Source organism: Hydra viridissima, unplaced genomic scaffold, assembly GCF_058129835.1.
Source record: "Hydra viridissima isolate aposymbiotic clone 2 unplaced genomic scaffold, HvirCarnegie_v1 scaffold_18, whole genome shotgun sequence".
NCBI classification, from domain to species: Eukaryota; Metazoa; Cnidaria; class Hydrozoa; order Anthoathecata; family Hydridae; genus Hydra; species Hydra viridissima.
The window spans coordinates 542157-567733 of NW_028324317.1; the positions used below are offsets into that span (position 1 = coordinate 542157).

General features: G+C 29.7%; 1 protein-coding gene, 1 long non-coding RNA gene and 1 pseudogene across 2 annotated transcripts in view; 1 reads left to right on the forward strand and 2 right to left on the reverse strand.

Moving 5' to 3' along the window:
• Positions 1–25577, reverse strand: part of LOC149876693 (uncharacterized) — a 615724-nt pseudogene that overhangs the window by 327273 nt on the left and 262874 nt on the right.
• The window catches only part of LOC145193748 (uncharacterized), a 145978-nt gene continuing 124930 nt past the window's right edge, over positions 4530–25577 (forward strand). Inside the window, 4 exon segments of the mRNA XM_090074946.1 lie at positions 4530–5022; positions 5679–5731; positions 5805–6059; positions 7114–9771. Coding sequence (XP_089931072.1) covers positions 4994–5022; positions 5679–5731; positions 5805–6059; positions 7114–9771 — 2995 coding nt within the window. The 5' untranslated portion in view covers positions 4530–4993.
• On the reverse strand, positions 13339–24915 carry LOC149876712 (uncharacterized). Its single transcript, XR_016448558.1, has 5 exons — positions 24874–24915; positions 16482–16688; positions 15713–15841; positions 15314–15423; positions 13339–14478 (listed from the first exon to the last, which is right to left on the reverse strand). It is a non-coding gene; the product is annotated as an uncharacterized LOC149876712 (long non-coding RNA).

Genomic DNA, 25577 nt, shown 5'->3' on the forward strand with positions numbered 1-25577 from the left:
AAGACTTGCACGAGAGTATTATTGCCTGCAAGCCTCAAGTGCCTCAAGTCAGCGGGCCTTTAGTGAAACTGGACAGGTGGTCAACAATGCAGCTTGCCTCCAAAAATCTCCAGGATTATTGAACTGGAAAGGCGAGACAGACATCAAATAGACTACCAAAGCCAGGAACTAGCTCAAAGATATGAGAATGAAAGACTGGAAGCGGACAACTAAATATTCTTTACTAGGGCAGCATGCTAGGATTATTTGAGATTAGATAATCGATAATATGCAAACAATTTTGTCACATGTTTAAGGTATTGGATTTTTGAAATCTAGAACGATAATTAAATAAATGCAAGGGTCTTAGCATATCTTTTGTTGATTCTGTATTTCTGTTAAGTTACTGTAGTGTATACTTCAAATTTTTATTATATAGAAATTAGAACTTAGAAGGGCAGATATTGCAAGCATATATCAAGCCAGTTATCACTTCACTTTACTTTGTATCGATATCTTTTAACCTGAACATAGGTAACTTCTCATTGATTGTGATTTTTTCCAAATCTAAGGGATAGAGCAGGAGTCTAGGAGAATAGAAGGGAAGAGCATAATAGCACTAGTGCAGCCACGTACAAGTTCAACTTAAAATATAGCTCATGACATCACTTCACTAAAAAAAGTTACACGACGGTCGCTTATTAACTTATTGTATGCACTCGTTTCGTTTACTCAAACGATTTCGAAGACAGTTAAATTTTTGGAAGCGAATTTGAAAGCCTTTAAAAATTTTAAACAATTTTAAAGCACGCCGTTTTTGAGTTCATACAACTTTTTACGATTTTAAAAACCGCGAAAATATACTTTATTTGAAATAATACGATTTTGAAAAACGTCATATTAAATTTTTTATGACTTTTTACGATTTTGAAATCTGCAAAAATATATTTTATTCGAATAAGAATTTAAAAACTGTTTAATTCAATTTTATACCACTTAAACGATTTCGAAACACGTTAACACACGACGATGGTTTTATCTCTAGTTGTTACCAAACCGAACCCGTACTTTAAAATTGTTGGGAACGAACCGAATCAAACAAACTGTCCTAACTCTAACCAAGCCAAATAGAGGTTTGCAAAAATGAAAAATTCGCAATTCGCATATCACCGCAACACATAACCTAATACATAACATACCGTGAGGTTAGAATTATTTTATTTTCTCATTTTTAATGTTGGGAAAAAAAGAGTTAGTAATTTTAGTAAGTAATAATTACTTCTAAAATATATTTATTTTTTAAACTTTTTTTCTAAATAATTTGTTTAAATAAAAATTACTTAAAGCATAAATTATTACTTTTTTAAAAACTAAGCTAAAATTTTGAGTACGTTTTACTTTTAGAAAAGAATCAAAAACTCTCTCCCAACGTTTAAAATGGGAAGTAGAACAAAATAATTGTAACCTCGCTACAAGTCTACAATACATAACATTACGAACCAAAATCGAAATGTTGTTTTTTAAACATTTGTAATATCAAGTTGTTATCATCATTCTGAGTTTTTATTCATATCTCAGTAATTATCGATTACGATAATTACATAATATTTTAGTAATAATGAGTAACAGTAAACTAACTCGTAAACCGACTAAAAACGTGATGGAGAAATTAATTACAGACGGAGCGGCAAGCTTAGTTCCTACATAATGGACAGAGAGTGAATGCTGGACACGCTTCCGTTGCGTTGAAGTTGGGGATGAGGTCTGTCCCTAGACTTACTGCATATATGATTATTTAGTTTTATAAATATATCAATTAATCAGTGCATTTCTCAGGCATTTCATGTTGCACACAATGCCAAACTAAGCTGAATTCAGGTTTGATAATTAACTTAATATTAAATGCTAAATAGAGTCAATTGACCTTAGTTACAATACATTTTATTTGAGTTTTGTATAACTGCGAGTGATCATGTAGTGATCAACAGGTTGTCAAGGAGTTCGCCGTGTGTAACCAGTGTGGATTATGGCTGCCAGTGCCAATAGGTCATAATACAACTCTACAAAGACAAAATACATCACATATCAATGATATCAATACATAACCAGGACAATCAAAAATGACACGCTTTATACCTAAAAAGAGATATTAAATAATATTGTTATAAATATAAAATTAGCGGATCTAGCTTTTTTCTATTTACTGTTTAACTTTTCACCTGTTACTTGCTGCCATTGATAGCAAAATATATTTGTTACAAGATGTTAGCAATATTTTAGAAATACAATGTTTTTAGTAGTACAAAAAAAAAGCCATTAAGTATTGCTATGTATTTAATGTCTATTTTTTATTGCTTTATGCTTTACAGGCTCCTAAACACAAACGTGAAAATGCTCAACGTGCAGCCGTGTGGATGATTGCTAAAGACATTCAGCCATTCTCGCGTGTTCAGGATGATGGGTTCCGTCACTTTGCTCAAACAATGATTGATATTGGATAGAAGTATGGATTGTTACAACTTGAGGATATTATGTGTGATCGAATAATTCTTTCTAAGACACTACTACCAAAGTTTTACAACCTATCTGTTCGAAAGCTGAAAGACAAACTTGCTTGGGTTACTCATATCGCAATAACAACTGATCACTGAGCCTATGAAATTCTAAAATACTCTTGTCAGACTTTTACATCACATTACTTAAACAGTAGTTATTGCCTTATTAGAAAACGTGATGGATTATTTGAGTTTAGTGAGTCTAAAACTGGCATTGCCGTAAAAGTAAAGACAACTGAAATACTTAAAAAAATTTTCCCTCAGACTATAAGAAGTGACAATTCGGTATTTGTGGCTGACAAAGGGAGTGATATGAAGTCGGCTCATCGCAACGATGTAAGACTTAGCTGTACAGCTAAAAATCTGAATATAGCTGTTGATAAGACTTTGAAACCCCCTGGTGCTAATTTAGTTCATGAAATGATCAAGACTTCAAAGGAAGTGGTGGGCTACTTCAAACATAGTGGGAAAAACCAGCAACTAAATCACATTCTCAAACAGGATACTGCAACTCGTTGGAAAAGTCAAGTTTTTCGTTTACAATCATTGTTAAGCCAGTTAGATCTTGTCAAGTCCATTCTTGATGACTCAAAGCAGTTTTAAAAACTTGAGCAACTGAACAACGTTAACGAAAAATTGTTATATGAAGTTGTAGACTTTTTGCATCCTTTTCACAAGGCTAATGTGCAATTTTCACATGACAATGTGCCGACGTCCCTTGATGTATGGCCGATGCTATTTTATCTTTGGTCAGTCTTTAAGATCAATTGTTCAGACAGTGACAGTATGCGTGATTTGAAGGCAGCATTTCTGTCCAGCTTGAATGAAAAGTATATTACTCATCCTTTGCACAAGCTATCATCTCACACTGTTTTTTCTTACAAATACTTGTCTTTCGTTAATGCAGAAGATCGCAACTTTGTTTATTCAGAGATGCGTAGTATGGTAGACAAAGTTATTTCTTCACAAAATCAGGTAATACGCAAGGACTCAGGCAATACAGATATAGACGGCTTTAGTGAATGCAGTCATTCAGATCAGCTGCCTCATTGAAAGAATAATAAAGCTGGCCCTGAATCGTATGATTTGCTGGCAGACCTTAAAACAGCTACCGTTTTTTTTCTAAGTTCGACAGTTATGAAATGAGACATGAATTCGAAAAACACTTGCCACTGCCCGTGACAGCGTGTAATGCATTGCATTTCTGGAAAGACGATGAGCGTGAACACAAGCTTCCGATGAAGGCATTGATTGGTAGAAAGTTTTTGGCTATTCCTGCTATAAGTTCTGGCAGTGAAAGAGTGTTTTCAGTGTGTGGGGTGACTATAAGTGAGCGCAGGGCTCGTCTAAACCCAGAAACATTAGAAATGCTGATAATTCTCAAATACAAAATGCAGTCCTCATCACTAGACTGACAGTAGGCTACTTAAGCTACCATTATCTGTGTTCAGAAAAATACTGTTTTAATGTTTTGTGCACTTTGACTGCAGCTATTAGGTATAAGCAACTGAATTGTTTTTTGAACTTATGAAGTTGCAGTAAATTGCAAGTTATTTTAAATAATTTGCAATGCTTTAGCTACTAAATATTACTTTAATTTATTTGTGTTTTATCATTGTGGATGCAAAGCTTTGTAACTAATAAAAAAACAGTTGTGTTGATACCGAACCGAACCCAAGCTTTACTTGTTACCAAACCGAACCAGAGCTGTGCTTATCGAACTCGAACGTTATATATTAACGAACCGAAACCGATTTTTTAAAAAGAGGGTTCGATTGCCATCTCTGTTAGTAATGCGTTGTGCAATTCTTGAGGGCTTGTTGTAAATATGAAAACTTTTTTTGCTTTAATAATATAATTCCATCCTATTATTTTGTTAAGCCCGATTATTTGATTAAGACTCTCACCCATCGGCGGCCATTGTTGTATAAAAAAAATAAACTGACAAAATTATAAAAAAATCAATAATCAGCAAGAAAGTTGCTGACTGTTGATTTTTTAAAAATTTTGGTAGTTTATTTTATTATATATAACAATGGCCGTCGATGGGTGAGAGTCTTATTCAAATACTAGGGCTTAACAAAATGGTAAAATGGAATTATATAGTCCGTTGACTTGAAACTAAAGCATATAATTAAAACTAAAAGCTAATTCAAGAACTCACCAATCTCGGTTTGGTTCATCGCAGATTTCAGTTGGTAGTATTTCATTATAGGAGACCAGTTCAAACCTTTTTTTTTAATTTAACTGCCTTTTTGCTGTCTATGTTTTTTTGTCACGTTGAAATCAGCAAGTGAAGAATTTAAAACTGAGTCTTGCTGTTGCATGACTCAGTTATAAATTCTTGACGTGCTGGTTTCTATCAGTTTGAGAAAAACTGTAGAATTCAACACTTGTTTAGTCGATCAACCAGCTACTCACATAACGATTGCAGAAAAGAACATTTTCAATAAAAAAAAATGGAGATACAAGAGGAAGAAATGAACCGGTAGGTCATCTACTTTTGTTCTACTCTTGTTATTTGTTACCTGATTTTTCAACAATTTTAGTTTCATAGTCAGAAAAGCAGCGGAACAAAGAAGAAAATATGAATTTACAGAAGTGAATAAGGCAGGATGAAGTGAGAGTACATAAATAATAACAAAGTTTGTATCTGAATAACAGATCTTGAATATGAAATACAAAACTGTTCTTTAATAGTTACTATTGGTTTATTAATCCTTATTTCAAAACAATGCCACAAGTCCTAATTTATGCAAATCTCAATCTTGCAGGTACTGCTGCATTATTCAGTATTGCTCAAGTTTTTTTTTAAAACAGTTGCTTTAGGAAAGATGGATCATTGGCATCATTTTTGTTCTTAAGGTGCAGAGTCCCCGTAAGTTAAGTCACTTTAACAATCAATAAAATGCTTTCCATCAAAAGGAAAGTTACAGGGAAGGCAAATTTGTTTCAGTGACTAAGGGTGTTCCTGAAATAACTTATATCAAATAGTTTGTTTCCCTTCTAAAACTGCTCTAATTTATTTTGAAGCAGCGCCTATTTCTTTGTACTCGTTTATTAACTGCGAAAATTGTTTGCTGACAAGTTTTAGAGCGTTTTACTGAAATTTATCATAGCAATTAACGGACTTCTTTTTCGTAGAACGGCGTTAAAAGACGAAGTTGTCATGGAGAACAAGTTGGACGATATAAAGGGTAATAAAATATATTTAACATTTCCCATTTCAGACAGATTCTCATTTTCAAAAAAAAAACCCTTCTCATTTAGTTGAAAAGTTTCCACAAGATGTGTTTACAACGCTTGCTGATTTGTTGACTTATGATTGGCAAAAGTTTGCACGATGTCTTTCGGTTGATGACTCAGCAATCGATAATGTAAAAGAAGAATTTGAAACGACGAGAGAACAAACTTTGCAAATACTGAACAAGTGGCGTAAGAATAATTCATCAAAAAAATGGCGAGATGTGAAAAGCGGATTACTTTTTTGCAACCGTAAAGATTTGATCAGTGAATGCGAACGAAGTAGGTATTTTGAGCTTGATAATTTTTGTGCCGCTGTTGCCGATGTTCTCCTGCGGTCCCTGTATATTTATTAGAGATAAAAAAAAATTAAAAAACACAAAATATGCAAAAAAAAGTTAAAACACTGAAGACCATTAAAAGATTTTTTTAACAAACACGAACATTTTTGAAAAGGACAAACTTTCCTTAATTTATTTAGCAAATTTGTCACAAACCTTTCGGGCCTTTTTTATCAGCAACATTATTTAGCAATTTTGCGGATTAAATTCACACTTGAATTAAGTTCAAAAAAGGTCTATTTATAGCATTATTACATTTAAATACTTAGTTTACAATATTATTTCAAATATGAAACAAAAGTTTAATGTGACTCGCTATCTTGATTTTTTTTGCAGCGCTCCTGCATTGCACGATTATAACCTCCCACCCTCCCCCAAAGGGTAATACTGCATAAACTTATAACGAAGCAAAGTTTTTTTCAACTTTTTCAAAATACTTTTTTAAGAGAATTGATTTCGATTTCGAAAATATAACTGTATTGCGACGAGGCTCTTAAATTAAACTTCAAAATATTCCTCTGGGAGTATTTTACATGTAAAATGTTTTTTCAAAAAACATCTGTAATTGCTTTTCATAGCGTGAATAGAATTGCTTGAAAATAAAACAAACTTATAGACAGAATATTTCATCATAATACCAGCAAGCGTATTAAATATTACATTCAGCAGATAGTGACAAATATTTTTAACAGAAATTGTTGATTTAATTGCATTTGTCTTAAATTTATGTTTTTTATGTGTTAGACAAATCATTATAGAGGCATTAACAATGTTGAGCAAGTATATGAACGGATTCGCCCAATATTCAGCTGCAAAAATTCATGCATATGCTTAAAAAATATTTCTCAAAGAAACTATTTATCTTCGAGATATTATGTTTAAACTATCAAAAACAAAAAAATGTGAATTACGAAATGCCGTTCAAAATATAACTTCTAAATATTCCTCAAAAAATGTCACCGTGCAGTTAAATATGAAAAGTTTTTGTCTTTTAGAGTTAATGTCCCGACACTCCATTTTCGGTATCCTGCCGCCGACAAAAGCCTTCTTTTCGCGTGACGATGAACTTCATCAAATTCATAAATTCGTGTGCCAAACAAACGATTCGGGTAAATCAATCACGGTTTTAACTGGAATGTCTGGAATAGGAAAAACTCAGCTCGCTAGAAAGTATGCAGCATTTTATAACGACCAATTTCATAGTATTGTGTGGGTGGATGCATCGTTTGATAAAATACAAGTTTCTATGACTAATCTCTGTCACCAACTAGGGTTAAGCGTAAGAGATTCTCAAGGCGATCCGTTCGATATTGAAGTAGTTTCTAGAAAAATACATCACTATTTTGAAAAAGGTAAAACGCTTTACATTTTCGACAACGTCGACGATGAGAGTGTGAAGAATTTTGAAAAATACGTATCAAACAAAAAAAATGCATTTACTTTGGTAACATCGCAATGGAGATCGTGGTCTCCCGATGTTAATCAAGTGCAAATTAACTCTTTCTCTCCTCAAGATGCTTTACTTTTCGCAAAAAGAAATATTAAACAAATAATAATAAGCGATGACGAAAAACTAAAAGAAATAACCAAAGTGCTTCAATATCATCCACTCGCCATTAATCAAGCCATTCTCTATATAAACAACAACAGCGTTTCTTTGCAGGAATATTTAGATCTTTTTCGATCATATCCTTTAGAAATGCTGGAGGAAGGTTTCCCCACTGAAGTGGAAACAAAGTTTATTATAACATCACTTAGCTTAGTATTAAACAAAATAGAGAAATCGAATGAAAAATCAGTGGAAATTTTGAACCATTTATCGTATTGCGACGGTCAACACATTACAAAAAAGTTTATTCACGGCATTTTAAAAAACCTGAAAATAAACGAAGAGCTTTTGATAAATCGAGCAATAAGTTTACTAGTAAGTTATTCGTTGCTTGATCGTTTCGACGATGACAATGATAGGTACGCGATGCACAAAATGACACAGTTAGCGTGTAAATGTTATCAAAAACGCAAAGAAATAACAGAAATATGCAACGAAAATATCGCCCGTTTTCTAAAATTAGAGTTGGAAGTGGTAAAGGAACACGTTGATGATGGAAAGCACTTCTATAACCATTTCATCCATATGTTTCGTTTTAATAAACCAAAAATGTGTGAAGTGTTTCATCAACAGAGTCAGAGTATCCAAAGTTTCTTATCAAACAAAGGTTTCTTTCAAGAAGCAATAAACATTCTCGATGCCATTGAAAAGTATAACATAAAATCTGATGGAATTGAAAATGAAATAACTTTAGATACTAAACATAGCATAGCAAACTGTTTAAGAAATATGGGAAAATATAATGAAGCTTTAGAAATTTATTGTCAAGTTGATAAAATACGAACGGATATTTTAGGTATCAATCATCAATCAACATTGGCTACAAAAAATAATATAGCAATCTGTTTGAGTCGAATGGGAAAATATAATGAAGCTTTAGAAATATGTTATGAAGTTGATAAAATACAAAAGGATATTTTAGGTATCAATCATCCATCAACATTGGATACAAAAAATAATATAGCAATCTGTTTGAGTCGAATGGGAAAATATAATGAAGCTTTAGAACTTTGTTATCAAGTTGATAAAATACAAACGGATATTTTAGGTATCAATCATCCATCAACATTGGCTACAAAAAATAATATAGCAAACCGTTTGAGTGATATGGGAAAATATAATGAAGCTTTAGAAATTTGTTATCAAGTTGATAAAATACAAACGGATATTTTAGGTATCAATCATCCATCAACATTGGCTACAAAAAATAATATAGCAAACCGTTTGAGTGATATGGGAAAATATAATGAAGCTTTAGAAATTTATTATCAAGTTGATAAAATACATACGGAAATTTTAGATATCAATCATCCATCAACGTTGGATACAAAAAATAATATAGCAATCTGTTTGAGCCGAATGGGAAAATATAATGAAGCTTTAGAAATTTATTATCAAGTTGATAAAATACAAACGGATATTTTAGGTATCAATCATCCATCAACATTGGATACAAAAAATAATATAGCAATCTGTTTGAGTCGAATGGGAAAATATAATGAAGCTTTAGAAATTTGTTATCAAGTTGATAAAATACAAACGGATATTTTAGGTATCAATCATCCATCAACATTGGCTACAAAAAATAATATAGCAAACCGTTTGAGTGATATAGGAAAATATAATGAAGCTTTAGAAATTTATTATCAAGTTAATAAAATACAAACGGATATTTTAGGTATCAATCATCCATCAACATTGGCTACAAAAAATAATATAGCAAACCGTTTGAGTGATATGGGAAAATATAATGAAGCTTTAGAAATTTATTATCAAGTTGATAAAATACGAACGGAAATTTTAGGTATCAATCATCCATCAACATTGGATACAAAAAATAATATAGCAAACTGTTTGAGTGATATGGGAAAATATAATGAAGCTTTAGAAATTTATTATCAAGTTGATAAAATACAAACGGAAATTTTAGGTATCAATCATCCATTAACATTGGCTACAAAAAATATTATAGCAATCTGTTTGAGAGTTATTATACAACTAGAAATTGAAGTTGGAAATGAAAGGTGGAAAATGAAAAATCAAAGTTGTCAACTATTTTAATCGTTTTCCCAAATATCGATTAATGTTAATTTATTAGAAATATGTAAATAAGTTTTTATGATTATTGCATCTTTTTTTTAACGGAAATTTTTTATCCAATGTACGATAAAATGTTTGAAGATGGTAGAAGTTGTAACAAAGTAAAGTTATGAAGGAGGAACCCATAAAAAAAAAGACCTTGTATTGAGTTAATGAATGAATTTCTTAAATGCAAATGAATGAAAATTTTTTCGAAAGAGTATAAAGTTAAAAATAATTTTTTTACAGCCGGAAAATTAGAAACGTGAAGTTTCAGAAAAAAAGACCCTTGGGAAAAGTTTTAAATAAATTTCGAATTATGTTTTATGTATAAGTGAAATAAAAAATTAAAAGTTCGATAGTTTTTTTATAACTTTGTTAAACTATTAAATTTTTTATTTCGTTTGCAAATAAATTGCCGTAACTCATAATAATGTCATAACTAATATAATAAAATATTTTTCTTATAATTAAACTTTGCGTTAAATAAGAATGAGGCTGGCAAAATTAATTGCACTCTAAGTCAGAAGTCAACGTATGTGGCTGTTAACGTCAGAAATAACAGAAAAAAATGCGTGCAAATTTTTACTAAGCGTGTACTAAGGGTCTGCGTCTCGGAATCGTTTTCTCTGAAATGAACCGGAACAAGCATAACGAGACAAGAAATGTCCCGGAAAAAATTTACGAATAAACTTAAACTGAAGTTATAAACCGGGACAATATTATTTCTTTCGAATTTTAAAAATTGTGTTCCGGATATCATCGTCTCGTCTCGTCTCGAATAAAAAAAATAACGAGACGCAGATGCTTAGCGTGTACATTTGTATACGCCAAGTAAAAAGTAAATTCGATTGCAATCAAAGCAAGAGGATCGCTAGTGTCGCTTTAATCGGTCTGTTACAATTATTCTTGGTGCAACTCGTGTTCAGCCTGCTTTTGATATTGCTAAATCAAAAAATTTGGTGTCTTTTTTGGCATCTTGATGCACGTATATTTTACAAATAGATAAGGAAAAAAATTAATGAAGAGAAAAAATCGAACTGTAAACCAACAAAACCCAGATGAGTAAATCAAATCAGAAAATCTTCAAAACCTTCAAGCAGAATGTCATTTAATGGTCAAAATGAAAAAAAATTTTCAACCCTTTTTCTTGAATATTCCTTAATAACAAAGAGTTGATAAAAGTAAAACCAATACTTTAAATTAATCTATTTTGTTATTATTTAAACACATGACCTAATACATTGTGCCATGTTGCCTAATGCGTTAGGCAGTTGGCATATGATCAATCATATGCCCCACTTTTCACATTCTTTTTCTCACTACATTTCCTGTATGGTCAAGAAAGTCTTTCGTATGGTTTTTTTTCATTGAACTGCATACTTTCTAAGCTAAGTCCTAAATTGCAGGACACCCATTCAGCAACAGGTTTTTTTAAAAAGACAAACAAACAAACAAACGAAACTCACCCTTAAGGAATTTAAGCAGTCGTTAGGTTTTCATTTGTAGAAATCTCGTTCAATAATTTCATTTTCCAGATCTACGCCAGCGGGAACTACATATAAGAGATAACTCTAACAGTCTTCTCTTTCTAGACTTACTTCAACCCATTCATAATGCCAGAACAGGGATCCCAACAACAACGCAATAAAGAAACTAAAAGTTTATAGTATGCTTTACAGAGAGATGATTTTAGTTTCAAATTTTTAAGGATGAAAAAAATAACATTGCAATAAATTAAAACTATGAATGACGAAATAAAAAACGGCACCAGAGATAAATCTAAAATAGAAAACTAACAATGTGTAGTCAGAAAAAAGAATTTTACATAAACAAGACCATTTTATTTGCTTTTCAATAGGTGCATGTATAAAAAAAAAAAAAAAGAAAGAAATAAATTCAGAGCCAATAAACACTATACTCATCCACAAACTATTATAACATTATTTCAAAATTTTACAAGATTTTAGAATACCTTCTCAAGAGCTTTCTTCAATTCAGTGATAGGGTTGGTACCAAAATCCATATTATGAGAGTTTGCTTGTACGTCAGAGTTAATTCCAGGTTTCACAACATTTTTAAATTGATCGTTACAAGAAATCTTATGTTTCATGTTTTCCATCAGATTTTGTGGTTTCATATATTTAGGTGAAGGAACTCCAGCCTTAGGAGTGCAGTAAATTCATCCTTTTGACAGTAGAAAATTCTGATAATGAGAGAGGATTAATGTGATAAGCATATCAATGGGCATTACTACGTGACAACACAAAAGTAGATAAAAGAACGGCAAAGTTGAAGTCACTCAAAGCACTAGAAGATGTACTGTGCATCACATGTGGTTCATTTGACAAGTCTTTTGACTCAGACCCAGATTAAGATTTGGTTGAAACTAAGAGAACATGGTCTGAATTAAAGGAAAAAATTATATCAAAGTTGATACATAACTACCACTTACATGGTAGAAATTCGCTTATCGACTTTATCGAAAATGCTTCTATACATTTAATCTTATTCTTTATTGAATAATGAGATAAGCCTCTAAACACTGGATGACATACATGACATAATTAGTCATCTCATGAAACTATTACATTAGTTAGCCATAAACTTCATGAGGCTTTCAGAAACTAAGAGAAAATATAAGAATTTGCAATACTTTGTCTAAGTTCCAGTAAAAATCCCTTAGCAAATCTGATACAGTTTTATTAATGTACCGCCAGGAATGAACGGAATAACTGATTCGCATTACTCCCTGTGATACATTTTAAATATCTCTATGGGCTAATTGCTTTTGCTAATTAAACACAGTTGTTGCATCAATTAAACTAAACGAATTATAGCAGATAGAAGTTTCTTCTATTAGTCTATGTTTATACATTCATATTTATGTCAGATAAAATTTATTAGGCATTCAACATTATAATTAAATTTCTTTTGTAATATTATATCCTAAGTGTAAAAAATTTAAATTTCTTCTTTCAATATTTTTACATTCAAACTTTTGTCAAAAGAAATTTGTTGACCATGAAACATTAAAATTATATTTCTTTTGTAATTTTGAGTATCATTATAAAATTTTGGAAAATGACTTTTTACTTGTTTTTTAAAAGGCTGTAAATTTTCAATTGCATGAAGGTAAAGAGGACTGGGTATCATTTTTACACATTTTAGCTGCACAGTAAACAGCAATTTTAAAATCGTATTTTAGAGTTGGTTTTAATAAGAATAGAAAAAAAATTGTGATTTAAAGGTTCGGTTACACACATGAAACAATAATTTTTTTTTTTTTTTTTGCTATAAAGTAATATGAAGGGCATTTGAAATAAACTTTTCAAAGGGTAAAAATCTTTTACAGCTTGCAGAAGTAAAAAAACAATAGAACTCAGTACAAGCAGAATATTCCTATTTGACTACAAGCTTCAACCTCAACTAATTTTACACTGTCAGAACTATATCACAGAACTATATACAATGGAGCTCACTACCTGATAGAATCTAGCAAAACAAGGGAGTTGAAAACAAAACAAGAGAGTTGTAAACAAAACATTGAAAGAAATAATCTAAAAATTAGTTGAAAATTTACAACAGTAAACTGAAGACAGTTTTCAATCAAATTCAATCAAAATAATCAAAAGCACCTAACAAATTCAAACAAGAAAAACCTCATAGTACCTTGTAAAAACCTTCATAAAAAACTTCATAACTTAAAGAGGCACACAGCAAAGCAAAGAAAATTTAAATTAGTGCACAAGGAAAATTGATTTTTTGTTTGCAAAACTATTTCAAATTAGTAATGTAAGAAATCAAAATTAAAAAAATTTAAAATTTTTATTCCATATTTCTCAAAAATTTCATTCAAGGGCAAAAATAAATTTTCATGGAAAGAAGTTTTCCACACTCAAAACTTTCTTTAAAAAACAAGAATTAAAATTTTAAAGTCTTAAGTTATCCACCAACTGTACTAAGGTATTACAGAAGTTTTCATATTTTTTTTTTTTTACATTTCATTGATATATTTTGACAGCTACTAATAATAAACTTTATTAACCAATAGACTTTATTAACCCATAAATATTTTTATACCAATTTAACAACTGTAAGAAAATAAACAGTTATACTGTGATAAACTACACTTTTACAATAAACTACATACACAGACAACTACATAGAGACAACTACATACAGATAATTACATACGCAGACAACTACATACAGACAATTACATACACATACAACTACATACAGACACTTACAAACAGACAGCTACATACAAACTGCATAAAGAAACCAAGTATACAGAATATAAACTAAGGCTGATGTAAAAACTAAATACAACATTTACCAACAAATAGTGTTAAAAGAGTTGACATTTCAAACCTTTATGTATGTGTAACTAAACTTAATAAAGTAATTGAGAAAAACTTAAAACTTTACAATGAAATAAATCTTCTTTATAAATGTAAAACTAAATGAAAATCAATTTTTTAAAAGATTGCCTCTTATTCTACCATCGCTGCTTCTTCTTCACTTCTTTTCTTCCGCCACTGAACAAAGGGAGGTCTTACTTTCTTATATGAAAGATCGGTGCTTTCTTCTGTAGAATATCCAAATAACTTTTTATTAAAAGATGAAACGTAAATGATACAATGCCAAATAAATTCTCAAGTTGCCTCTAAATCAGTTAAATTAAAATCTTAATAATCTGAAGGGATTCTCCTTAAAGAAAAATAAGACAACAATGTCTAAAGAAATAAAAATCAAATTTCTGAAAGTTCTAAAATATAAGTGTGCTACTGTAAGTATTAAAATATAAACAATTAGACAAAGTGAGCAAACAATCCAAACTATAAAATAAAAACAAAATGAAATTACAACCTGCACAGAGCTCTCATGAGAAAGTAAATGAAACAAATTGAAATAAGTGACAAATGAGAGTTTAATACATAAGTGCAAAGATAATCAACAGCTAAAATAGTCCCTTCATTGACATAGGCCTGCTTTTTTAACAGAATTTAAAGTTCTGCTACTAATAACTAGCTAATTGTTGTTAGGCAAATTTTTTTACAAATTTTTCACTGTTTAAATAAGAACTAATAATAACATTTAGAATTAAAATAGAATTTAGAATTAATTAAAAATATAGAAGTACATTTAAATCTAAAAACACTAAAAGATTTCAAGGAAAATAAGCCTGCAATCACTTAAGATAAGAATTCTATTTCCAAAGTTAAATCACATAAATTTAAAAAACCTGAAGTCTTCCACCACACCCTTCATTTTCTCTCAGTTGTGAGTAGATTTCCATAATGAAATACAATTTTCATATAAAGAATAGATTGCTAAAATTCTGTCAGGAGCTTTCAAGAAGTTCTCAAGAATTCAGGACAAAAAGGTATGTGAATAATTTTTTTTCAGCAATGTTAGTAAATAATATTTCTGCTAACTTTAATCAATTTGTGATTTAAAATTAGAGAAAAAGAAAAAAAATTTAAAACTAAAAGAAATACCTTAGCATACTTCAACTTTAAATGCCTTCACGTTTTTAAATCAATATTATAATTCTTCTTTTTATTTAAGCTTGAAGTGGGTGTTGTGTTAATTTCTTCTGTACCTAAAACTGTAAGAACTTCTTGGTATTTTTCAAGACCTATTTCTTAAATAGTTTAGTAAAAAATAAAAGTAGCTTGTACTATTTATACTAATTCTTTTTTTCATTTGTATTGCTAGACTTTAAACAAAATTTAAATTTTAGATTTTATAAAAACCAGTTAATGAACTTTACAAGGAAAAACTTATTTCTATTCCAAATAGTTTTAAGTTAAATATTTAGGACTTTATCTGCATAGTGGAGCAAGTGCATAAAACCAAAATGGTTTAAAGTAGTTTAATTTAGGAAATTTAGTTACCTAGAATAATTTCGCGAGGAAATAATTATGCAAGAAAGACTGACTTGAAAACAGCAAATACATTCAAAAACGATAACTGAGCTGTTGATAACTGAGCTGTTGTAACTGTTGAGCTGTTCAAACTTTTCACTAAATGCAACGTTACAATGATATTTTTAAATCAGATTTATACCAGCCAACTTTTACATAATTTTTCATTATATCACTTCACAGCTTTTTTTACAACTACAGCAAGACACCGCAAGTACTCGTAGCCACTGTTACAGGTATATCATAAAAAGAGCAATACAATTAATTAGAATTAAATAGAATTAACCATATATTCCTGTGAATTAGAAAGAGATGAGAACTTCGGATGAAGTTTGCTTCTAAGTTAAAATCTAATTTTATATAAAAGTAAAAGAACAACTTTATAGCTGTCGACTTGTTACAAACTTTTTACAAACTGCTTCAATCGAAAAATTTAAATAGTTATAAATGTTCTAGAAAATTAAACTTTGGAGTAGAAAATCATCAAAAGCACTTTTTAATTTTTTACTTTTGGTTGAGAGCATAGATCATCTTAGTTGGAAATAAAACATGTTCTAGTTAGAATTTAATATTTAATATAAAAAAAATCAGTGTCATTAACTATTTAAGATTGAAACCGTCATATGTAAGTTTATAAATATAATGCGACTGTTTTGTTCGTGAAAGAATGAAAAAAAAGTTCTTTTAAATCGGACAGAATTTCACATGCCAACGATATTTTCACAAAAGATAAACTTACATGAAGAAAAACTTCAATCCGCTGTAACAAATGAAATGTCTAATTCAACGAGAGTGCTATGCGTTGTGATATCATTTTGGATTCCTTTGAAGATTTTCAACTTCACGAGTCACATCAAGTTGCAACTTCAAAGAGAACAATGATTTCGTTTGTCAATCAATTTATACCGTTCGAAATTGCAGTTGGCAGGTGGTTCACGGGCGCCTTCTGAAACAATGGAAAAATTTATTGCGTAATTTCTGTTTTAAAATTTATGACTTCAGTAACTTTGTGATATTTTTATCAACGCGCTTGCTCCACCTTTGATTACCAGTCTCCATCTGAATAATGATTACAAGTATTGAAACAAAGTAAAACATTGGAAAAAAAAATAAAAGAGGGTAAACCTCATTTCTAATGTTAAGTTTGTTTCGTTTGCTGAAAACAAAACATTCTTTTGGTTTCGATTTGTGTTGAGTTTTGAAACGTTTTAAAGCGTGATGAAGGAAGACTGGCATCACGCGTTAATAGAATGCTCTCAAATAAATATAAAAATTTTAACAACGTAATTTGAAATTATTAACAACCGTTAAGTTTTTAGCAATTCTTTATTCTTAAATTGACATAACTATCATAATCTTGTGATTAAGAGAAGAATGTCAGACTCTCATGGAAGTTCATTAGGAAATTCATGGAGTTCATTGAAATTCATTGAATTTCAATGAATTTCAATAAAATTTAATTACTCGTGGAATTTGTTTACCCATGCTCTAAAAGTAGTAACTATAGTAACGAATTGCATAACAGCTTTTGCGAACGTATATTTTTTGTAAAACGTATGATCAATTTTTTTATATCACTGTTATAAATTCGCAAACAACTTTTTTTTTAGGGTGATCTGATAGTATATTAATTGGGCTGTGGCAATAACAGGACGGATAATTTTAGCGATATACTAACTCAACAATTTTAAAGTTACTTAACGAGTGATAATTGTCAGAATGGAATCCTTTTGCAGAAAGAACGTAATAATCTTAGAAAAGAAGAATTTTCTATTCAGCTTCCTATAATGTAGTAAAGAATTACTTTTATAAGTAACAGTCCTCAAAGAAATTACCAAAATCTTATAACTTCTAAATATCAGCCTTTTGATTAGGGAAAAAAGTTCGTCGAATCCAATTTTTTAAGCGAATCCCTTATCTCGCTTAAAAAACCCAATCCTTGCAAAAAATAAATCCCCAAATATGTACTTTTATCAGTTCGCTATAAAACTCGAGGGAAAAAGTGACATAAAAGAATAGTGTGAAAATGCGTAGATAATTGGCGCAAATCATTCACAAAATTTTTTCATTGCAAAACCCTGTTGAAAAAGAGTGAGAATGAAGCACAACTTGTACTCAGCCAAATGAAATTAAGTTATTGAACGCAACAAGTTTAGAAAATAATTTCTTAATTAAAACGTGCTAGGTTATGTAAAATTTTAACATATTTTCTGCTAAAAGTGATCTTTTTTTTTATTGAATATTTCCATATTTTCTAAATCAATTTATTAATTTCTTAAATATCTTTTTAACTGTTTTTTGTTGTTTTTTTTTATTTGTATCTCATGTAAAAAAAGAAAAATAAACTCTGAAATTTAAAAAGTTGCTTGATTTTTAATGCTCCGGCGATCGATTTGCGCTGATTTTACTCCATATAGTTTTCCCCAACAGGCGTCAAGATTTGAAAACAAATTTTATAACTTCCCAGCGGAATTAATCAAAAATCTTTTGACCTCTCATCCGAAGTTGAAAATTTGAACGGCCCCAGGAGGCTTTTTTGCAGAATTGACTTTATGTCGAATGTTTACAAAAGCCAAAACCTGTCCCAGATGTTTCCTTCGATTTTTTATTTTTGATTCCGTAGATTAACGCAATAAAAAAGAATTCGAAAAATGACTTTATGAAGGTAATCTACCACCTTGATTTGACACAACCGAAAATAAAAAGGTTATTCGCAGAAAACTGAGTGATTTTCAAAACAAAATTAAGCCATTTTAAGGAACCGCTAAATGCAATTGGTATTACAGACTTTTTTTTTCCAACGAAGCTTCTTTTTTTTGTTAATGTTTTACGAGACTTCTTAAGTTCTATTCTTTCTCACTTCTGAACTTTTCCTGGTTCAATGGTTGTATAAAATCATTCGTTAGTTTTCACTGCAGCTGGTTGCGTCAACTTTTTTGCACTAAAATCCTACTCTTTATTTTAACAGTAGAGTTTTTTTTAGTTGAGGATGTTGAATCAAATTATATCAATCATAGAAAAGTCGTTAAAAGATTGACAAAAGCATATTTTCAATCATGTTTAAGGCATGACATAGGGCCAATGTTTTTCTGGTTAAACTTATAACGATGGCTCCGCGCAAAATCGGCCTATCTGCAATCTACGCGGAAAACAAATTTGGTTTATCTGCTTTCTCCGTATAAAACAAAATTGGCTTATCTGCAATCTCCGCGTAAAACAAAATTGGAGTATCTGCATTTTTGCCAGATACATTTTTGGACTATCAGCGTTTTTCGGGTGCATAAATTTTTAGTGGTGTTTCTTTAAATATTTGAAGTATTTTATAAAATTCTACAATTTTTTAAATAATAGCGATTATTTAAACACAAAGCCTTGATCATAACTTGCTTAAGTGTGTGAGTAATCAAGTAGTTTTAGTTAAGATAAATATGTTAAAAAAAACTTATGTTGTTGTTAATAATAACACAGCATTTGTAACAAAACATTGTTATGCATACTAATTGCTAAATTCATCATACATACTTTGTCAATTTTATTTAGCCTTGCTGTTGTTACTAATAACTTTAGATCAAATTAAATTCTTGTTACGTTATGTTGCAATGTTGCTAAGTGGTCTTTATTCGCTAGATCTGCATATAAATATATACAGGATGTCTGCCAAATCAGGGAAATGTCGAGGAATTCGGATATCTTCAAATAAATCAGGGGATTATCAGGGAAATTAGGTTAATGTTTAGAAAAATCAGGAAAGATGAGTCTTTATCAAACTTTTATAACTTAAATAAGTTGTATATAGTACACGTAATCTAAAAGTATATTTGGCAGTTAGTTTTATGAACTTCTCTTGATATATTTAATGTGGGTTGTATTATTGTTAATATTTTTACAGTTGAAGAGCATTTTTCTCAACGATAAATAGGTAAATATCAGGGAAAAGCCAGGGAAATCCAACTTAAAATATTGGCAGACACCCTGTAAATATATATATGTATATATATGTATATATATATATATATATATATATATATATATATATATATATATATATATATATATATATATATATATATATATATATATATATATATATATATATATATATATATATATATATATATATATATAGAAAAACTATGTTAGCGTATTCTATAAATAGATTGCTCAACGTTCTTAAAGAGCAGAGCCATAATAAATTAGTAAAAACACTTATCTAATTTTCTCTTCCAAAACTTGTAATCGATATTTGTTTAATAATGATAATAGTTTAATAATGATTTATTTAATTAGTTAGATAGTCGTTTAATGTTTTATGATTTAATATTTTTACCTTCATGCATTTTTAAGGAACATTTTTGAGCATTCTTAGTGGATTCAAGTTTCAATGTATATGTTGTATTTTGTATTTTAACTTCCCAGTGGGCACGCGATGTCAAACCGACGTCGGGTTTACGTTGGATTTTCATCGGCGATGTCAACCGACTTATTACAACGTTGTTATAACGTCGCGATAACGACGTCAAAACGACGTTGTCTTACCAACGTTGTTCTGACATCGTGCGATGTCTTTTGACATAAATACGACGTAAATCGACAATTTTACAAATAAATAAAATTTACATACGGTGGTGTGACCTAACAAAGTACTATGCTTTAAGTAAGTCCTAATTTAAGAAATGACAAATTTCGTATATATAAAAGAAACATTTGCGGAAAATAACTTTGTTATTTTAACTAGATATCTAGTTAGATAAACTAACTAAATTTTTTTCTCTAAATGTTTATTTTATGTAAACACCACGGTAATTTTATTATATATTTTTTGAACTGGAAGTTTGAATACCGGAAAATAAACATCTTACTGGAAAAAAGTAGTTATTCTACCGGAAAAATAATTATTATTGGAAAAAATAAATTTACCGGGAAGATATAAATTTAACACTAAGACTTTATTGACAGCCATAACATATTGACAAACCATAAAACGCATGCTCTTTATGGCAAGCGAAAGTTAGTTTATTTTTTTACTTGATTTAATTAATTGTGACTTTAAAAGATGTATGTATGTATGTATGTATGTATGTATGTATGTATGTATGTATGTATGTATGTATGTATGTATGTATGTATGTATGTATGTATGTATGTATGTATGTATGTATGTATGTATGTATGTATGTATGTATGTATGTATGTATGTATGTATGTATGTATGTATGTATGTATGTATGTATGTATGTATGTATGTATGTATGTATGTATGTATGTATGCATGTATATTTAAATTAGTAAAAAATATTTATCTGAATTTTTTTTATTAATTCATTACTGTACTGTTTTTAAGGTTATTTGTATGTGCAAATTCAACAAGAGTGCTAAATGAATAAAATCAGAGTAATATATTTTATTTAATGTGATAAATTTAAAATAAAACTACATAATGTTTACTACTTTAAGTTTCATGCTTATTGCAATCATCATTGCAAAAATACATTATTTGAGCTTTTTGTGAATAAATGTTTGTGGTTTGCACATCTTTATTTCCATTCTTCTTCAGATACCCCAATATACACTTTGTTAGATGTATTAACAGTTTCATCATGCTTTACAGATCTTGTCTCTGTTGTTTCCATGATCTTGTCCCACTTTCTTGTTTCCATGTTAATTTTTTTGGATAGGCACACAGTGGGATAAACATGAATATTCAAAAATGGATCGATATCACAATCTATAACTTTTTCAACAGCTTTTTAAGATTATTCTTTAGATGTCTTACATTAATAATTGGGGAGCCCAAAATCAAGAAATCAATAATCTAATTAATGATGCTCTGCGAAATGATTCTGATGACAATGTACAATTTGTTAACAATGAAGTTGAATCTCTTTGTTCTGAGTCAGCTAACAGTAGTAATTGATCATTATTTATTAATATTAATAAATATCATTATTATTGTATTAGGGTGAGTGACCCTAATACAAAAATAATGATAAAATAATAGCCAGTTGGTACAGTTAAGGGATCTAAGTTTGTGAATGACTTTGTAAATAAGAGGGTGGACTTTAGAATACATATTAAAATATATAAGAATTTTGTTACGTGATATTAATGTTGTTTTGTTAAGTTATTCGTCATCCTAATAAAAAAATAATTCAATACATCCCTCAAATCTTATCAAATCAACATCACAACAGCCATAAAAACTGTGCAATATAATAACAAACACAAAAATTTGTCAAAGCGTATTAATGGTAGAGTAACTTTCAAGTTTATAAAGTTTTATTTGTCTATGCTATTGTAGTTCATGGTGTTAATTTTGTTAACAATTTCTTTTATGCAGACTAAAAAAATGGCTATTTATGAGTTATTTCAAAGTACGTTTTGAATTTTTGAAAAAATTTTTTTTACCTTACATCAGCAGAAGCATTTTTAAAAAGTCAGAAGTTCTCACTGGTTATGAAATATTTGGAGACCTGAGTGTGCTACTGACATGCATATTTGATAGTTAAGAATATTTATTTATCAATATATTGATTCCAAAAACAATATCTTTTGTTTTCAGAATCAACCTCAGAATCTGATACAGAGAATGAATATACACTTCATTTGAGAACCAGAAATCAGAGACAGACCATTACTGTTATTAAAGAAGATATTGGGTAAACCATGAGAATTGATGTAAGTTTCCTTGCATATTTTATAATTAATATTTATTTATCAATATATTTTGATGATGATATGGATACAACCAATAAAATGACTGCAATATCCCCCATACATCGATGGCGAGCTGGACATGTCATATTGGGAAATAGGCTTCCTCCACAACAAAGAACTCAAATATATATACTCTTAAAATTATTTTTTCATCATTTTAAAATTTTTTCTTTCTTTTTATAGTCTGATGTCGCACAAAGTTATGGCTTGTTTTAATATGAAAGAGACTAAACGCAAAAAAAAAAGAACGATGTTCAGGATAAACAAAGTTTTGAAAAGTTAAAAGTTTACAAGCTTATCATTGGGCGTGTCCAGAAAGATACTGATGCAAAATAGAAAGTTGTTTTTTGTAATGAATGCTTTTACGCCGGAAAATATGTGCTATTTTTTAATTGTATTTATTATGTTGGTTTAACATCGCTCTACCACTTAATGACATCGTCTTTACATCAGTAATCTGACGTCGTTCCGACGTTGGTTTAACATCGCTCGACGTTGAATGACATCGGAATTCTGACATCATCCGATGTCTTTTTTTCGACGTCGCCCAACCTTTCCATTTCCAACGTAAATCCAACATCGATCCGACGTCAGCTCCGACGTCGATCCGACGTTGTTCCGACGTCGCTTTGCCCACTGGGTTAATAACATTTTGTAACTTGGCTTTTTTCCAGCAAATAACATATTAGCCATTTGCGGTTTATTCTGCAAATGTTGATGTACTCCAATCAGTAAGTCATTGTTCTACTGGAAGTGAAACATGAACAACATACAACATGAGTGGGTAATTATTAAACAGTACTTAAATCATATCAGTATATAAAATAATTCTGTATGTAAATAGAAAAAGATTAAAAGAAGATAAAAAAAAATTTAGATAAACAATAAACAAAATGAGTTTAATAAATTACAAGAAACGTCTGCACAACATTTCAAATATTCCTAGATAACAGGATAAATCTTCTGATACTCCTAGTATTCGTAGATAACAACACAATTATACACTTAAGAGGATTGGAATCATGCTTTATGTAAAATAGGAAATTTTGAGGAATTATCACCAGCATTAATAAAATAATTTAGACATGTAAAACATTATATTTACACAAAGTTTGGACTAACTGAGAACAAGTTTACAAATTATCATAAAAAAGTGATGCATAAGTCTTGGTTTAAAGGTATTTAAAAGAGTTTAAGATACCTCATCGATGTGGCTTAAAATTCAAAAATTCAAAAAAACCCTAACAGTTTTAGTTTGTTCTCTTCCAAAAAACAAAGTTCTTTTTAAAAAATTAAAACCAATCAAAAATATATATATATAATTAATTTACTTATATACATACAGTAAAGGAGATTGCAACTACACATAAAAATCACCCAAGAAAAAAATAAGTTAAGATATTACAGGATATCAGTTAATTTACTACAAAACTGGATATTATGTAAAAACTGCTTTTAAGGCAATTTTATTACCATAAGCTTAATTGGATTTATATGATAGTAAGTTATACCAAACTTTAATACAGGTATATGATATGAATTTAAAATTAGATCTGGATTTATAACCAAGAAAATAACAAATATTTCAAAGTCCTACAACATTCCTTAGCTATGAACCCTTTTTAGTAGGGAAAGAACTTCAAGGAGGTACCTTGAACAAATTGAACAGTGTCAGATAAGGATCCTGTGACTCAGTTAAGAATAACTTATTGGTACAGACCATTTCAGCAAGTCAACTTTTGCTTCTTACACATTTTTAGACAAACGAAAAAACAGTAATAACTTTAGTTATAATGATCAGCAAAGATTTTACTGTCTGCTTCAAATACTTTAATTTACTAAACATCCCCTTAGATGTTTCTCATGTGAAAGATAATAGACATTTCAATTGATTAGACTATGGACTTATAGGTCAGTTATATAGAACAAAAACTAAGTTTAATTTTCTACAAAGTTTACATCAAGCAATGATTCTTACAAATAATTAAGGAACTGCACCTCTGCAATAGCTGTATTTCAATTATTAGCAGTATTAGAACAACTACAATATGTACCTTCAAAATTGAAAGATAATTTTTAAAAAGCATAGTTTCTGATTATTGAAATTATTGTCAAATGTTGTTCAAAGTTTAAAATATAAAATAAATTTTTCATTATCGTTTGAAAAATACTATAGCTAGTACGAACAACACCATGACACAAAAGTTTTTACAGATCGAACTTAAGCTTAGAGCTTTTAAAACGTTTATCAGTCAAGAATTTATGAACATCTTGAATCTTTTGTTGTCTGTGTTTTTGGCGTTTAAACATAGAAACTTAGTATAACACAAGTGGTATCATTACTTTAGGATATTTCAATAGAACCATTGACTAAAAATACTTTGGATAAAAAAAAAGCGATTGAAATTTATTATTACCTTCTCGTGGTGAACTACTCGAAGGATTTATGTCTAAAAGAGAATGCGACGGCCGTCGTTCATAAATGAAAGCCGGTTTATTATTGCACACTCCTCCTTCAATAATTTTCTATACGTTATGAATTTTGAAAGACATTTAAAATTTTAGTTTAAGTACAATTAAAATGAGTTTTTTTAAAAAAACAACTTTAAATTTGAATTAACTTTAAATAAAATTTAAACAGAAAATTGGAAATAAAGATTTTAAAATAAAATTACTTCTATTTTAAATGTTACAAAAATCATTTTATTTAATTTTACGGAACCGGGAGTCCCTATTTTAAATTTACTCTCATTAAATGGCTTTATACAAGAAGACACAGCAATAAACTTTAAAAAAAAAAAAAAAAAAAATCAAAAACATTTTGGTTTACTTTTATCAGTTCTCAGTAAATATAGTTCTCTCTGCCGCACTCTGCAGGAGGTGCTGAAAGCTTTAAGCCAAGCTTAACCCATTTAGTCATCAAATAGCCACCATAATAGTTTCTTTTCCTGAATACTTGAATATGTTTCTAAACAAATCTGATGGATCTCAACAATATAATGGACGAGCAAAGTAACCACCAAATTTCCCGCTTCAATCATTTTTACAAAACTCTCATCTCTTTTTTAGGGCAACCCTAAGATGAAGGATGATTTAACTAAGGCTGCTACAGACGTACGAA